This window comes from Nerophis lumbriciformis, linkage group LG33, assembly GCF_033978685.3.
Source record: "Nerophis lumbriciformis linkage group LG33, RoL_Nlum_v2.1, whole genome shotgun sequence".
NCBI lineage: Eukaryota > Metazoa > Chordata > Actinopteri > Syngnathiformes > Syngnathidae > Nerophis > Nerophis lumbriciformis.
Window position 1 is genome coordinate 23,439,065 of NC_084580.2, and position 16,478 is coordinate 23,455,542.

At 40.0% G+C, this 16,478-nt stretch overlaps 1 protein-coding gene across 1 annotated transcript; it reads left to right on the top strand.

Annotated features, from left to right (window-relative positions):
- The first annotated feature begins 3,967 nt into the window (after positions 1–3,967).
- LOC133575727 (uncharacterized) lies at positions 3,968–16,113 on the top strand. Its single transcript, XM_061928529.1, has 2 exons — positions 3,968–4,156; positions 13,713–16,113. Exon 2 carries the CDS (start codon positions 13,763–13,765, stop codon positions 15,230–15,232), a length of 1,470 nt encoding a protein of 489 aa, XP_061784513.1. The 5' UTR covers positions 3,968–4,156; positions 13,713–13,762; the 3' UTR covers positions 15,233–16,113.
- The last annotated feature ends 365 nt before the right edge of the window (positions 16,114–16,478 follow it).

A 16,478-nucleotide genomic window follows, 5' to 3' on the forward strand; every position in this document is an offset into this window, starting at 1 on the left:
TCAAGGCGACGAGACGGAGCCGGCCATTTTGGATGCCGTATTCGCCCAACTTGTTAATTCAGACACTGAAGAAAAATTCGAGGGATTTATGAATGAAGAATAACTTCAGAAAGTGAGCGTTATGTTTATTTTGTGTGTTGTGACATTAACGTTCGAGCAACATTAAGTTGGGAGTGAACAGAGTTGTTAGAACGCTGGTTTTTAATATATTATTAAAGTTTGACTGACCTATCTGACTGTTTTTTTGACATTCCCTTTAGCGCAGTTAGATGCGGCTTATAACACGGGGCGGCTTATAGGTGGACAAAGTTTTGAAATATGCCGTTCATTGAAGGCGCGGCTTATAACCCAGGGCGGCTTATGGTGCGGAAAATACGGTAGATTCTTCATGAAAACGAGACAGTTTGAGGTTGATGTTCCTCTCAGTTTGTAACAATGTGTGATTGATTGATTGAAGGACTTATGAGAAGTTTGCATAGGAAAGGGTACACTTTCATCACGGTACACATTCACTGCTACAAGAAAGCCTGACATGGTTTCACTTGAAATATTTGTTTAACTCACACAGAACACAGTACTATGTAGAAAGTAGCATTTAAAGTACACAAATACTGCTAGAAAATACAATTTAAAAAAATTAAAAGGCTTTTTCTATTCCCAGTTACAACCTGTAATGTCTTTTCAAAGCGGCTTTGAAGGAAGTAAGGGATTTACACTCCTTTATGACTATTGATAGGAAGTTCCACATGTTGGTAGTATAGCAGGAAAATAAATTAGAACCTTTTTTTGGAGTGAAATCTGGGTTGAATGTGATTTGTACAACTACCTCTGGTGTTATAATTGTGAATATGTTTTGAAGTATCTAGACAGGCACACAGATATTTCAGTGGTATGGTGTATCTTCTACACCAGACCAACTGCAAGAAGATGTACTCTGTCAGATACCAAGAGCCTCCCCACGTTAAGGAAATGGTTGGTGGAAAGGTGAGCCCGAGATGGACGGTTGAGTAGAAGCCCAATCATTTTGTTTTGGGCTGTCTAGAGTTAGTTTTTCAGGGCTTTTAAGGCGTCACGGTACCAAACATGAACTCTGTAGTCAAAGTGGGGTTAAATGAGTGCTTGTGTTAAAGTCTTAAGTGTATTTCTACCCACCAGCGGGGTGATCTTACTATGTAAGAACTAGGGTTGTACGGTATACTGGTGAAGTGAAGTGAATTACATTTATATAGCGCTTTTTCTCAAGTGACTCAAAGCGCTTTACATAGTGAAACCCAATATCTAAGTTACATTTAAACCAGTGTGGGTGGCACTGGGAGCAGGTGAGTAAAGTGTCTTGCCCAAGGACACAACGGCAGTGACTAGGATGGCGGAAGCGGGGATCGAACCTGCAACCCTCAAGTTGCTGGTACGGCCACTCTACCAACCGAGCTATACCAGTATTAGTATAGTACCGCGATACTAATGAATCATATTCAATACTATACCGCCTCTAAAAAGTACTACTTCTATGATTATATCAATATTTTTTGGCATCACAACATATTCTTTTATAAACTCAGGAAATATGTCGCTGGACACATAAGGACTTTGAATATGACCAATGTATGATCCTGTAACTACTTGGTATCAGATTGATACCCACATTTGTGGTATCATCCAAAACTAATGTACAGTCTCAAACAACAAAAGAATAAGTGATTATTACATTTTAACAGAAGTGTAGATAGAACATGTTAAAAGGGAAAATAAGCAGATATTAACAGTAAATGAACAAGTAGATTAATAATCCATTTTCTACCACTTGTCCTTAATCATTTTGACAAAATAATAGAATATAAATGACACAATATGTTACTGCATATGTCAGCAGACTAAATTAGGAGCTTTTGTTTGCTTACTTATTACTAAAAGACAAGTTGTCTAGTATGTTGACTATATTATTTAAGGACAAACTTGCAATAAGAAACATATGTTCAATGTAACCGAAGATTTTTTTGTTAAATTAAAGCCAATAATTAACTTTTTTGTGGTCCCTTTTATTTAGAGAAGTATCGACAAGTATTGAAATACATTTTGGTCCAACAATAGTAAGAACAGAATTTGTTGGTTGATTCTTTGACTACATTAGTAGTCATTTTTTCACTGGAGAGATTAGTCTCTACGATGCAGCCAAGATAGGTAATCTCATTTTTGTTTGTTATAATATTGTCACCCACTGACTGTGAAGTTATCTACTTTTCTGAGGTTAGGAATTGACCCAAAGACCTGTGTACTTGCAAGTACGGAGCGAGTCTTAATTTGCCAGTTTGTCATTGAAAGCCTTGCTAGCCTAGGTCTTGAGGATTGTAGCTTTTGTGGCCGTCAGCCTCAGTTCTATGTTCTTTACGGGTACAGAAAATGATGGAATGATCACTTAAGCCGCATACAGTAGTTCCACTTGTGGTGATCTTAGACTGGTCAGAAGTAACAACGAGGTCTATGAAGGTTTAAAAGGACTCACTCACCCTGGTAGTTTGCTTAATGAGCTAAGTGAGGCAATGTTGGTGGCACAGCTTAGTGAAGGTTTTAAAAATGGGTGCATCCTTTCAGGACATATCTGTGTTCCAGTCCCCAAGAAGATGTAAACCTGTATCAACATGTTTACACAAAACTCACACACTCACTAAATACATTTTATACTGGAATCAAATCTAATTAAAGTTGTAATTTCACTTCCTGATTCTGACCTACATGCAACAATAAGTGAAAGTAAACATTTATTTTCAGTAACCAAAATAGTCAACATTTGATTTATTAAAAGAACATAAAGGTGACTGACTTTCCTTCAGCGTGTCGTAGATGGTCTCCAATTTCTAAAGAGGAATTGTTGATGGAGATACTCCATAAAACACCACATAGTAAAACATGTTTTGGTAAAAGTTCCTTTTGGCCCAGCCAACAAAATGACCCTATAACCTGCTACCCAAGAATATACAACAATTCTTCTCAAAAAAAGAGGAGAAATATAATCTTAGGGAGAAATGTAATTTAAAACATTTGTATGCACGTACAACACTTAAGACCTTCAGTATATCAGTATGTGGAATTAAATTATGGAATGGATTAAGCAAAGCAATCAAACAATGTACTAATATGATCCACTTCAAGAAACTCTTCAAACTTAAAGTGTTTACAAAGTACAAAGAAGAAGAACCATGATAAACATTCTGAATTTATTTAACTCATCCATTATTTCATTCTTTAACCCACAAAATAATCTTACTTATTTCAACATATGAAATGTAACTTACTTCACCAATTATTATTTATTTACTTATTTTATTGTGATTACTTATGGAGTATATTGTGAATAAATTGAGAACAGGAAGTGAACAAAAGTTTTAGCAACTGTTATGTAAAAGAAAAGGGGTAGGATTAAATAAGCTCTGCTTCTTCCTACTCCTTTTCGAACATGTTGAAAAGAGAAACTGGAGATTGTGATGTATCATGTTGTATACTTGCATGTTCGAAATAAACTCAAACAAAAAAGTATTTTGCATGATGACAATAACATACCATTTAAGTGATTTTGGAATTAGATTTGTTTTATTTCCATGATATTGAAGTTATGGTAATGACTATGTCATTACAAGATCATGGTTAAGTTTAGAGATAAAGTTTAGATGTCATAGACCGTACACACAATAAAATATTTACACACTTTACATCAGTGAGTGTAAAGTTAAGAATGGTGCAATCAATGTTGCCTCGTACTTATAAAAACTTGTCAAATTTCCAAGTCTGTTTGTGTACTCACTTTTGAATACATTTTAGTGTCTGGGACAAGAGGAGGTATTTCCCGCGTTTTTATTCGTTGCTAAGCAACACACTTTTAACACAACACACAAAGTAATGTCATTGTGTTAACAGTGTCAGTCCAAAACTATTTATATTCTCTCTTTATCTTTTTTACTTATTTACCCAACAGACGTCCAGCAGCCTCCTCACATTAAAGAGGAAGAGGAGGAGGAGGAAGTGTGGATCACTCAGGAGGAAGAGTCTCTTCTAGGGCAGGAGGAGGCTGATCTCAGCAAGTTTCCACTGACTGTTGTCTCTGTGAAGACTGAAGAGCATGAAGACAAACCACCTGAGTCCTCACAGCTTCATCACAGTCCAAGTAAGCACATATCATTTTATTCTCAGGGCATTCAATCCATCACAACTGGACTGTTCACTTTGTCTTAGAATGACGTTTGTCCTCTCATCCAAGTAGGCTTCATCACTTCATGCTCATAGACTTAAAGTCTTAAATCTAATCACTGGAATTTAGAGGGGAACTGCACTTTTTGGGGGAATTGTTTCTATTGTTCACAAGCATTATAAAAGACATGACAATGGATATATATATATATATATATATATATATATATATATATATATATATATATATATATATATATATATATATATATACTTTTTAAAATCACATTCTAACTCATAAATGTAAATAAAAGTCCACTTGCGATGGAGCCAATGGGAGGTCCTCTATAACCATCCAAAAAGCACTAACAATACTTCATTTTGCATTTCGTGGCTTGAATAGCAAACAAGTATTAGTGATATTGTTATTATAAGTGTTAACGCAGACAAACTATTTATAGCTTGTGTCTCTATGTTGACATCACCGGCTGGTGAACTCCTTCCTCGCCTCGGTGCTGGTGAAAGATTATTCCAGATCATGAATCGTGCCTCTCACCTGGATAGTAGAAGAATGAGGACGTACTCTGACAAGTTGGTACTGTTTGACAGCCAATTTAGACAATAGCGAACGACACAAAAAGACGCTTGCCTTCACTTTTCCGTGCAACGATTATGAGTCATTCTTCATCGAAACGGGAATATAACAAGATTCTATCCGTCTGTGTCATAGTGACGGCAGACCTTGTACAGTAAGTGATGTTTTATTATGTTTGCTGGCTCTCATGAAGTCTGCAGTGTGTAATATTCAGTGATGTTAAAAAAAAAAGACGAACGTAGTGATGCATTTTTGAAATCGATGCGCTAATGAGCAAAAATAGGTAAATCTTACATCTTTTTAAAAGTGTACCTGTTACTAAATGACATATATACCTACTGCATGTACATAAAACCTTAATGGAACTTTTTAAGGTCTTTGTAGGCAGAATAGTGCGACTTTAATAGCCTCTATTGTAAGCAGACTTTTGATCACATTTATTTACTACTTAGAATGCATAAAAAATAAAAAATCTGTGTTCTTGATAGGCAAAACGAATAAAAGTGTGGTTCCCTTTTAAGTGAAGTGAAGTATATTTATTTAGCACTTTTCTCTAGTGACTCAGAGCGCTTTACATAGTGAAAGCCATTATCTAAGTTACATTTAAACCAGTGTGGGTGGCACTGGGAGCAGGTGGGTAAAGTACCTTGCCCAAAGACACAACGGCAGTGACTAGGATCGAACCTGGAACCGTCGAGTTGCTGGCACAGCCGCTCTACCAACCGAGCCATTAGAGCCTTAGAATGTATTAAATTCTATCAAAATCTCGTAAAAATCGTAAATCTAAACTTCTGTTAAAATGTAATAATCACTTATTCTTCTCTTTTGTTAAAATGTAATAATCACTTGTTTTGTTGTTTGATACTTTAGTTTTGGCTGATACTACAAATGTAGGTATCGATCCAGTACCAAGTAGCTACAGGGGCAGTATCGGTCATACCAATGCGGATACTGATATTTACATTTTTCAAGATCATTGAAAGATACAATTTTTGTTCCTAATCATAATCAGACAAAATCACAGGATGGTGGTGTTAGAATATCAATGGAATATTTAAATATGGCTCTGAATTTAATAATTTTGTTTATGCCCTTAAAGTCTTCCTTATTTGCCGAGTTTGTAAACAATAACAAAATATCGATCAAACCACTGTACCGACCTTATACTGATATTATACTTGGTATTCAAGGATGATTACCGAGGATGTCGTTGTGGCTTGTACAGCCCTTTGGAACTTTTGTGATTTAGGGCTATATAAATAAACATTGATTGATTGATTGATATTGTTACTGTCGATTTTTGCAACAATCGGTCCACACATTTAAGAGCTTTAGCAGAGTTTCTGTGGGTCATTAAAAATCATTAAAATTCATTAAAAGGACTTTTCCTAAATTAAGGCCTTAAATGGTATTAAAAAGCATTAAATACGATGTCCAGAGGCATTAAAATATTCATGCATTTGTAGGCCGGGACCGGTGTACCGTATTTTCTGGGTCATAGGGTGCACCGGATTATAAAACGCACTGTCGATGAGCGGGTCTAGTCAGGTATATTTTCATACAAAAGGGGCACCGGATTATAAGGCGCATTAAAGGGGTCATATATATATTTTTTTTTCTTTCTAAATGTAAAATACTTCTTTGTGGTCTACATCAGTGGTCCCCAACCTTTTTGTAGCTGCGAACCGGTCAACGCTTGAAAATTTGTCCCACTGACCGGGGGGATGAAGGGGGTTTGGGTTTTTTTTTGTCATAAAGAAATACAATCATGTGTGCTTACGGACTGTATCCCTGCAGACTGTATTGATTTATATTGATATATAATGTATATATTGTGTTTTCTATGTTAATTTAATTTATTTAAAAAAAAAAAAAATTCTTATGCGGCCGCGGCCCGGTACCAATCGGTCCACGGACCGGTACTGGGCCACGGCCCCGTTGTTGGGGACCACTGGTCTACATAACAGTAATGGTGGTTCTTTGGTCAAAATGTTGCATAGATGATGTTTTACACATCATCTTCAAGTGGCTTTCTGACGGTCACTTCAGGATACGCCGTTTTGTGGGCGGTCTTATTTACGTGGCTCACTTTCGACGGCGTCTTCTCCCCGTCATCTTTGTTGTAGCGGTGTAGCGTGCAAGGACGGGAGTGGAAGAAGTGTCAAAAGATGGCGCTAACTGTTTTAATGACATTCAGACTTTACTTCAATCAATAACAGAGCAGCATCTCCTCATCCGTGGCTCACGAGTGCAACATGTGTCCCGTGAAAAACCGTCCGACCGGAACTCTCTAATAACTAAAGTTCCTTGGGTGAATAATGTAAACTCACTACACCGGTATGTTTTAGCGCTTTAATAGTGAGATATAATTTAGAACTTTAAACTACTTTATATTAGAAAAGGCAACAGCAGAGGATGAATGTCCCATAACAAGAAGATAGAGAAAAAGAAGAAGCTTAGATAGACTATGGTATCAGCACGGACTACAGTGGCGGAAGTGTGCAATTTTCAGGACTTATGCAGATCTCAAATACACATCAGCAGGTACCAGAAGATAAGACAAGTTGGTTTTGCATAATATTGTGAAACAAAATTGCAGATAATATGTCTGCTAATGGGTGCCATGTTGCGGTCCTTATACACACACCATAGTAATACTTGTATTTCTGACTAGGGTAGCCGTAATGGGCCGACAATCCATCAAGCGGTGCGGCTTCAAAGTCGTACTAAAACATTTTGACAGATTTTCGAGTGCCGGGTGTAATGTTCTTTATTTTCAATGGAACATTTTAAGTTTTGGTGTTGTTTCCTGGCGTCATATTGCAGTCTACATGTATCTCTTATGTGTGACTACCATCTACTGGTCACACTTATCTTTACACCATGCACCAAATAAAATTGCTTCGAGACCGGTGAGCACAACTAGAATTATTCCGTACATTAGGCGCACCGGGTTATAATGAAATGATTTTAAGTGTGCCTTATAGTCCGAAAAATACGGTAAATGAAAATAAACCTAATAACTTAATTCTTGCCGTCATCAATAAATTGCTATCCCCGTGTGCTTCCTTTTTGGTCTGTGAATTTTAAATTGGACTAAGAGGTCTCACTCTGTGCATCGCTCTCAGCACCTGAGCATGTTTATTCCACAGTACACTTACATGAACAAAGTGAGCCTCTTGTCAGTCATTCACAATCTTTGTTTCAACTACTTGCAATTCTCCTCCACACGTTTTCCTGTGTGCAGTAGTGTTGGCGACACTCACTTTCATGTTGGAGATGGAACTCGTCATTTTGCATCAAGGGTTGGAATTGGGGGTTAAATCACCAAAAAGGATTCCCGGGCGCGGCACCGCTGCTGCCCACTGCTCCCCTCACCTCCCAGGGGGTGATCAAGGGGATGGATCAAATGCAGAGGACAAATTTCACCACACCGAGTGTGTGTGTGACAATCATTGGTACTTTAACTTTAATACAACGCTGAAGTACAGGCCCCCATATAGCTGCCCGGGATATGCCTGTTATATGATTCTTTAATTTCCGGCCTTTTACAAACCCCGTTTCCATATGAGTTGGGAAATTGTGTTAGATGTAAATATAAACGGAATGCAATGATTTGAAAATCCTTTTCAACCCACATTCAGTTGAATTCACTACAAAGACAACATATTTGATGTTCAAACTCATAAACTTTTTTTTTTTTTTTTTTTGCAAATAATAATTAACTTAGAAGTTCATGGCTGCAACACGTGCCAAAGTAGTTGGGAAAGGGCATGTTCACCACTGTGTTACATGGCCTTTCCTTTTAACAACACACAGTAAAGGTTTGGGAACTGAGGAGACACATTTTTGAAGCTTCTCGGGTGGAATTCTTTCCCATTCTTGCTTGATGTACAGCTTAAGTTGTTCAACAGTCCGGGGGTCTCCGTTGTGCTATTTTAGGCTTCATAATGAGCCACACATTTTCAATGGGAGACAGGTCTGGATTACAGGCAGGCCAGTCTAGTACCCACACTCTTTTACTATGAAGCCACGTTGATGTAACACGTGGCTTGGCATTGTCTTGCTGAAATAAGCAGGGGCGTCCATGGTAACGTTGCTTGGATGGCAACATATGTTGCTCCAAAACCTGTATGTACCTTTCAGCATTAATGGCGGCTTCACAGATGTGTAAGTTACCCATGTCTTGGGGACTAATACACCCCCATACCATCACACATGCTGCCTTTTCAACTTTGCGCCTATAACAATCCGGATGGTTCTTTTCCTCTTTGGTCTAGAGTACACGACGTCCACAGTTTCCAAAAACAATTTGAAATGTGGACTCGTCAGACCACAGAACACTTTTTCACTTTGTATCAGTCCATCTTAGATGAGCTCAGGCCCATCAAAGCCGACGGCGTTTCTGGGTGTTGTTGATAAACGGTTTTCGCCTTGCATAGGAGAGTTTTAACTTGCACTTACAGATGTAGCGACCAACTGTAGTTACTGACAGTGGGTTTCTGAAGTGTTCCTGAGCCCATGTGGTGATATCCTTTACACACTGATGCCGCTTGTTGATGCAGTACAGCCTGAGGGATTGAAGGTCACGGGCTTAGCTGCTTACGTGCAGTGATTTCTCCAGATTCTCTGAACCCTTTGATGATATTACGGACCGTAAATGGTGAAATCCCTAAATTCCTTGCAATAGCTGGTTGAGAAAGGTTTTTATCAAACTGTTCAACAATTTGCTCACGCATTTGTTGACAAAGTGGTGACCCTCGCCCCATCCTTGTTTGTGAATGACTGAGCATTTCATGGAATCTACTTTTATACCCAATCATGGCACCCACCTGTACCCAATTTGCCTGTTCACCTGTGGGATGTTCCAAATAAGTGTTTGATGAGCATTCCTCAACTTTATCAGTATTTATTGCCACCTTTCCCAACTTCTTTGTCACGTGTTGCTGGCATCAAATTCTAAAGTTAATGATTATTTGCAAAAAAATCAGTTTGAACATCAAATATGTTGTCTTTGTAGCATATTCAACTGAATATGGGGTGAAAATGATTAGCCAATCATTGTATTCCGTTTATATTTACATTTAACACAATTTCCCAACTCATATGGAAATGGGGTTTGTAGAATCAGCATGTCTTCGTCCATTTGTGTCAAGGAGGTGAAATTAGGTCTGAAAATCTTTTGACAAGTTGACTTCATGTCCATTAGGACTTTTCAAAGTGTAGAAAACCATCCTTAAACAGAATATTCTACTTTGAAAGTAAACTTGAACATTTATTTTGTGTTAATGCATGACTTCCTGTCCCACACGAGCAGATTTTAGCTCAATTAAACCGCCTTGTTGTGTCGACCACTAAATATAGAAGCCAGGCGGTGGAAACTGACGCATTGACTTGAAAACAAAAAACGGAATGAGTCTGTCGCCGTTCCACATCCAGTGGAAATCCCCGGTTACACTTACAAACATTGCTTGGCGAGATCAATGAAGAAACCATACTTCGGGTTCAAGGCACGGAGCAAAAGGAAATACACTTTCAACCGAACAGCACTTGCAGTGAGCGAATTCGGCCACAAGATGGAGCCATAGCAGAGACAACAATACAGAATACAGATTTACACTGTAAACAACCTCATCTTTTCTCCAAGTTTATACATCAGTAACTGACATTAAAATCACAGGGGGTGCTGGAGCCTATCCCAGCTGCACTCAGGTGGAAGGGAATTTATTGAAATATAGATTTTAAGCCATATAGCCCACTCCTGGTAAAAAGTGGTCTTCTTTTCCTGTGAATAGAATAGAATAGAATAACATGACTTTTATTATCACTATACACAAGTACAATGAGATTAAAAGTAACTCCAGTATCAGTCTGACAGTCTACAATTATGCAAAACATAGGAAGGAGAGAAAAAGAAAAATAGTGCAAAAAGAGCGGAGTCCAGTCCTGAGAACAAATGTGTTCTTTAAATATTATACTATATACATATCTACAGAAGCATTCAGATTGTGGGTGGAGAGTAAAAATTGCACACAGAGAGCTGTTAAACTATAAAATCAGTGCCTATGAGAGTTCACATTGGTTATGGCTTTGGGGAAAAAACTGTTCTTGAGTCTGTTTGTCTTAGACCTGATGACCTTGTAGTGCCTTCCTGAGGGTAGCAGGTCAAACAGGTCAAAGCCAGGGTGAGAGCTGTCCTTGATAATGTTGGTAGCTCTGCTGAGGCAGCGGGAGGTGTAAATGTCTATCAGGGAGGGGAGAGAGCAGCCGATGATCCGCTGTGCTGCCTTTACCACTCTCTGAAGCCTCTCCCTGTCTGCAGTGGTGCAGCTGCCGTACCATGCTGTGATGCAGTATGTCAGCAGGCTCTCAATGGATGAGAGGTAGAAGGTCAGCAGCAGGTTGGAGTCCAGGTTGTACTTCTTGAGGACTCTCAGGAAGTGCAGCCGCTGCTGAGCCTTAGTGATAGCAGTAGTGTTCTCTGACCAGAAGATGTTGTCAGAGATAAGGACACCAAGAGACCAGAAGGTGTGGACCCTCTCTACACACTCACCCTTTATCTAGAGGGGGGCTAGTTCAGTTCAGTTCTGTTTCCTGAAGTCGATGACGATCTCCTTAGTTTTCTTGGTCTTCAGAGCAAGGTTGTTCTCTGAGCACCAGTCTGACAACTTCTGGACCTCCTCTCTGTAGGCTGCCTCGTCCCCCTTTGAGATGAGTCCGACCACCACAAAATTCACTATGAGGTTGTTGTTGTGGGTCGAACTGCAGTCGTAGGTGTAGAGGCAGTACAGAAGAGGGCTCAGCACACAGCCCTGTGGGGAGCCGGTATTCAACGTGCGGTTGGAGGAGAGGTGGGGGCCGAGTCTCACAGTCTAGGGCCGGTTGGAGAGAAAGTCCTTTAATCCAGGCCGAGAGTGTCCAGTTTTGTAATGAGGATGTCAGGTATTATTGTATGACAGGCAGAACTGTAATCCACAAAGAGCATCCGGACGTAGCTCTGCTGTTGCTCCAGGTGGTGTAGAGGAAAGTGGAGAGCCACAGCGATGGCATCTTCAGTGGATCTGTTCGCCTGATATTCAAACTGGTAGGGGTCGAAATATTGGGGGAGATAGTCCTTAATGTGCTGTATAAGCAGCCTCTCGAAGCACTTCATGATTACCGGGGTGAGGGCCACTGGGCGGTAATCATTCAGGGTGGGGACGGGAGACTTCTAAGGCACCGGGATTATTATAGCTGATTTCAGGCAGGCCCGGCCTGGACAATGGAGAGATTGAAGATTCTGATAAAGGTGGAGGTGAGCTGGTGGGCGCACGCTCTGAGCACCCTGCCAGGAACTCCGTCTGGGCCAGCAGCTTTCCTGGGGTTCACTGCCAGGAGCACCCCTCTGACATCATGCTCCTGTACAGTCAGTGGGGTGGTGGGGGAGCCTGGTGGGGATCGGGGCAGGACTGGAACAGATGAGTGCTGCCGTGGTGCCTTGAAGCAAGCAAAGAAGCTATTTAGCTCCTCTGCTAGCGGCACACTCAGGTCTGCTGTTGATACATCACAGCCTCTGAAGTTGGTGATGTGGTGTATGACCCGCCACACCTATCGTGAGTTGTTGCTGGACAGGTGGGACTCTATACTCATCCTGTGGTCTATACTCATCCTGTGGTCCGCCTTAGCTTTTTTGATTCCTTTCTTCAGGCCAGCTCGAGCAGCCCTGTACAGAGCTCTGTCACCTGACCTAAAAGCAACGTCGCGGGCCCTGAGGAGTGAGTGGACCTGGCTGGTCATCCAGGGCTTCCGGTTAGGGAAAACCCGAAGGATTTTATCGACGGTCACATTCCCAATGCAGAACTTGATATAGTCCAGTATAGTTCCTGTGTAAGTCCCAGTGTGTTCGGCTGAAACAGTCCTGTAGGTCTGACAGAGCATTTTCAGGCCAGGTTGTAACTGTCTTTATGGTGGGTCTGACTCTGCGTCTGAGAGGGGAGTAGGCTGGAGAGAGCAGGAGAGAAAGATAGTCTGACTGGCTGAGATGGGGGAGGGGTTTAGTTCTGTATGCGTGCCAGATATGTGTAAACATGATCCTAAATGTTCTCTCCCATAGTAGAACACTTTATATGTTGGTAAATATTTGGCAGTACAGTCTTTAAGTTGGCCTTATTAAAGTCCCCTGCAATAATGTGAAACCATCCGGGTGGACCCGCTGCTGTTGGTTTACGGTGTTCAGCAGGAGAGAGAGCGCTGTGTTCACGTTGGCGTCGGGTGGGATCTAAACAGCCGTGACGATCACTACAGTTAGCTCTCTCGGTATAAAAAAAGGCTGGCATCTTACAGACTTGTGCTCGTGGTCTAGGCAACAGTGTTGGTCTATGATTGTCCCGCTGTTACACCAGTTATCATGCACGTAAACACAGAGACCCCCTCCTCTGCTCTTACCGGAGTTCACAGTCCTGTCCCAGCGGAGCAAAGTGCGGCCTGTTAGCATTGGGGATCCTCGGGTGAAGCCACTTTTCAGTGATGGCCAAAACACAGCAGTCACGAACATAGCGATTTCCAGCGAGTTGTAATTCCAGGTCGTCCGTTTTATGCACCAGGGATCTGGCATTGCAGAGAAACAGGCTCAGTAGAGGTGGCTTGTGTGGTTGTTTCTTTAGCCATAGTATAACACCGGCCCTACAGTCCCGTTTCTGCTTCCTCTCCCTTCTCCGACTGCGCCGCCTCCCAGACCCGATAACAATCCACGGAGAGCCCGGCGATCTCGCTATGTCTTCTGGGATGTTGTGAGTGTAGTGGAAGTCTTGCAAAATGTTGTAAAGAGCAGTATGTTTGTTTTCAGGCCAATTCATATAATAACTTGTTATTTTAAGTACATGTGAACTTACTGAATGCCTCATGTGACTGAGCAAATCTGGACATTTCTCAAGCATGTTTGTCATTTTGTGTCCTGCAGACGTCTGTGAAGAACAACTTCTGCCTGAAAAACAGGAGTGTAGCTTCAGGATGGTGAAGGAGGATCCATCAAAGAGGAAGACCGGGCGCCACAGACCATCTGGTGTCTCCTTTTCCTCTTTGACACAGACCCTGCCCTGTAAAAAGGAAGAGGAGGCGTCACAGACCTCCCACATTAAAGAAGAAGAGGAGGAACACAGCGTTAGTAAGGAGGGAGAGCATATTGAAGGACTGGTGGAGTTCCCAGTGACTGGTGTCCCTGGGAAGAGTGAAGATGATGAGGTCAAAGGTAAAGGTGAGGGGAGGGGAGGGGCGGAGCCTCCAAGCAGCAGCTCAACACAACACATGACAACAGAAGCTGATGGAGACCACTGTGGAGGATCACAAGCAGACAAGCTCTTAGCTCCACTATCAGATAGTGAGGACACAACGTCACACTCTCCTGACACTGATGATGAAGACTCTAAAGATGATAAGACATGTCACACTGACAACACTCACTTCAAATGTTCTCACTGTGACAAAACCTTTAAATACCATTGTCATCTGAAAACACACATGAGAACACACACTGGAGAAAAACCTTTTTCCTGTTCCATATGTGGTAAAGGTTTTGTACACAGTCACCATTTGAAAGCACACATGAGAAGACACACTGGAGAAAAACCTTTTATCTGTTCAATCTGTAGTAAAGGTTTTGTAGAAAGTGGCAATTTGAAAGTGCACATGAGAACACACACCGGTGAAAAACCATTTTCCTGTCCAATCTGTGGTAAAGGTTTTGTAGAAAGTAGCAATTTGAAAGTACACATGAGAACACACACTGCTGAAAAACCCTTTTCCTGTTCAATCTGTGGTAAAGGTTTTGCAGACAGTTTATATTTGAAAAAACACATAACAACACACACTGGAGAAAAATCTTTTATCTGTTCAATCTGTAGTAAAGGTTTTGTAGAAAGTAGCAATTTGAAAGTGCACATGAGAACACACACTGGTGAAAAACCTTTCTCCTGTTCAATCTGTGGTAAAGGTTTTGTAGGAAGTGGCAATATGAAAGTACACATGAGAACACACACTGGCGAAAAGCCCTTTTCCTGTTCAATCTGTGGTAAAGGTTTTGTACAAAATGACACTTTGAAAATACACATGAGAACACACACTGGTGAAAAACCTTTTTGTTGTTCAATCTGTGGTAAAGGTTTTGTAGACAATGGCAAATTGAAAGTACACATGAGAACACACACTGGTGAAAAACCTTTTTCCTGTTCAATCTGTGGTAAAGTTTTTGTAGAAAGTGGCAAATTGAAAGTACACATGAGATCACACACCGGAGAAAAACCATTTTCTTGTTCAATCTGTGGTAAAGGTTTTGTACACAGTGGCAAATTGAAAGTACACATGAGAACACACACTGGTGAAAAACCTTTTTCTTGTTTAATCTGTGGCTTATCTTTTTCAAGGAAGGAAAATTTGAAAAGACACATGAGAACGCACACTGGCGAAAAACCTTTTTCCTGTTGAGTCTGTGGTAAGGGTTTTACAAATAGTGTCAATATGAAAACACACAAGAGAACACACACTTTTGTGAGCGATCAAACCTTGTAGCACACATGAGAACACACCCAGGAGAGAAAGTGTTAAGTTGCAGTGTGTGTGGTGAAAGATTGTCTTCTAAGTACCAGTGTAAGAAACACAAGTGTGCTGGTGAGAACAGCAGCAGCAAATGAAACTGCAGGATTTGAAATAAACTGTCAAGACTTTCATTTGGACTTTCTAACAACAGCAGCACATATAACATGTGTGACATTGTTGTTTGTGTAACAATCTTTTTAACATGCTTCTACATTTATAGATTAGATTTTATTATATTAGTGTTTTTTTCAGTCAAGTACATGCATTAATATGCAACATTGTGTACTTTTATTAAAGTTTGAACAGAACAATTTGACTGAAAAGGTGAGAGTAAACAGTACAAGACATATTTTACATACAATAAACATTTTATGTTTATATATATTCCTCATTCAATTTTAGACTTGTTCATAACAGTGTTTCTATAGGTGTTTGAAATATTGAAGTGTTACATAGTTTTATTTGTAATTGTTAATGATCCCATAGATTAGCACCTTTATATGATATACATATGTACTGGTTCACATCTGAAACATCTTCTGGACCACTTCAGGAAGCATATTACTATTTACTTTATACATCATTTGAACAGTTGTCTTTTATACAATTTTAAAATGTGTGACTTTATGAATTATTTGTTGGGTCTCTATAATCCATTTTATTAATTATCTTTATTACTCTCTTTTGTAATATGATGATTGTGTTGTGATTGTTTTATATGTATGTACTCAGACCTTTATGCAATATAAAAGTGAGCGAAAATGACTGAATTGTTTGTGGAAGGATGGTTTTGTTTTTACAAATATACATTTGTGGATAAAACAAAAACTCCCATTATTGTTTTTTTTTTTTTTTTATATTTTTTTCTTTTTAACATCCCCAAAACATTATCAATTTCAGAAAACAAGTGTGGAGTGTCAGGCAAAAGCCAATATTGTACATCATCCCACAAAGATTTACTTTGCATGATCCGTGGTCCAGATCATGTTTTGTTTAGTTATGTTCTGTTAGTTTTGGACTCCACAAGTTCTTGTTTGCGCTTCCTTGTTTGTTTTGTCACCATGGCGACTCATTAGTTTCACCTGCCTCATTTGTTCGGATCACACCTGTCGTTAATCATCAGATCACTATTTAA

What these genes read in the sequence shown, in the direction of transcription:
- LOC133575727 (XM_061928529.1), top strand. Translation starts at nt 13,763, where the DNA reads ATGGTGAAGGAGGATCCATCAAAGAGGAAGACCGGGCGCCACAGACCA.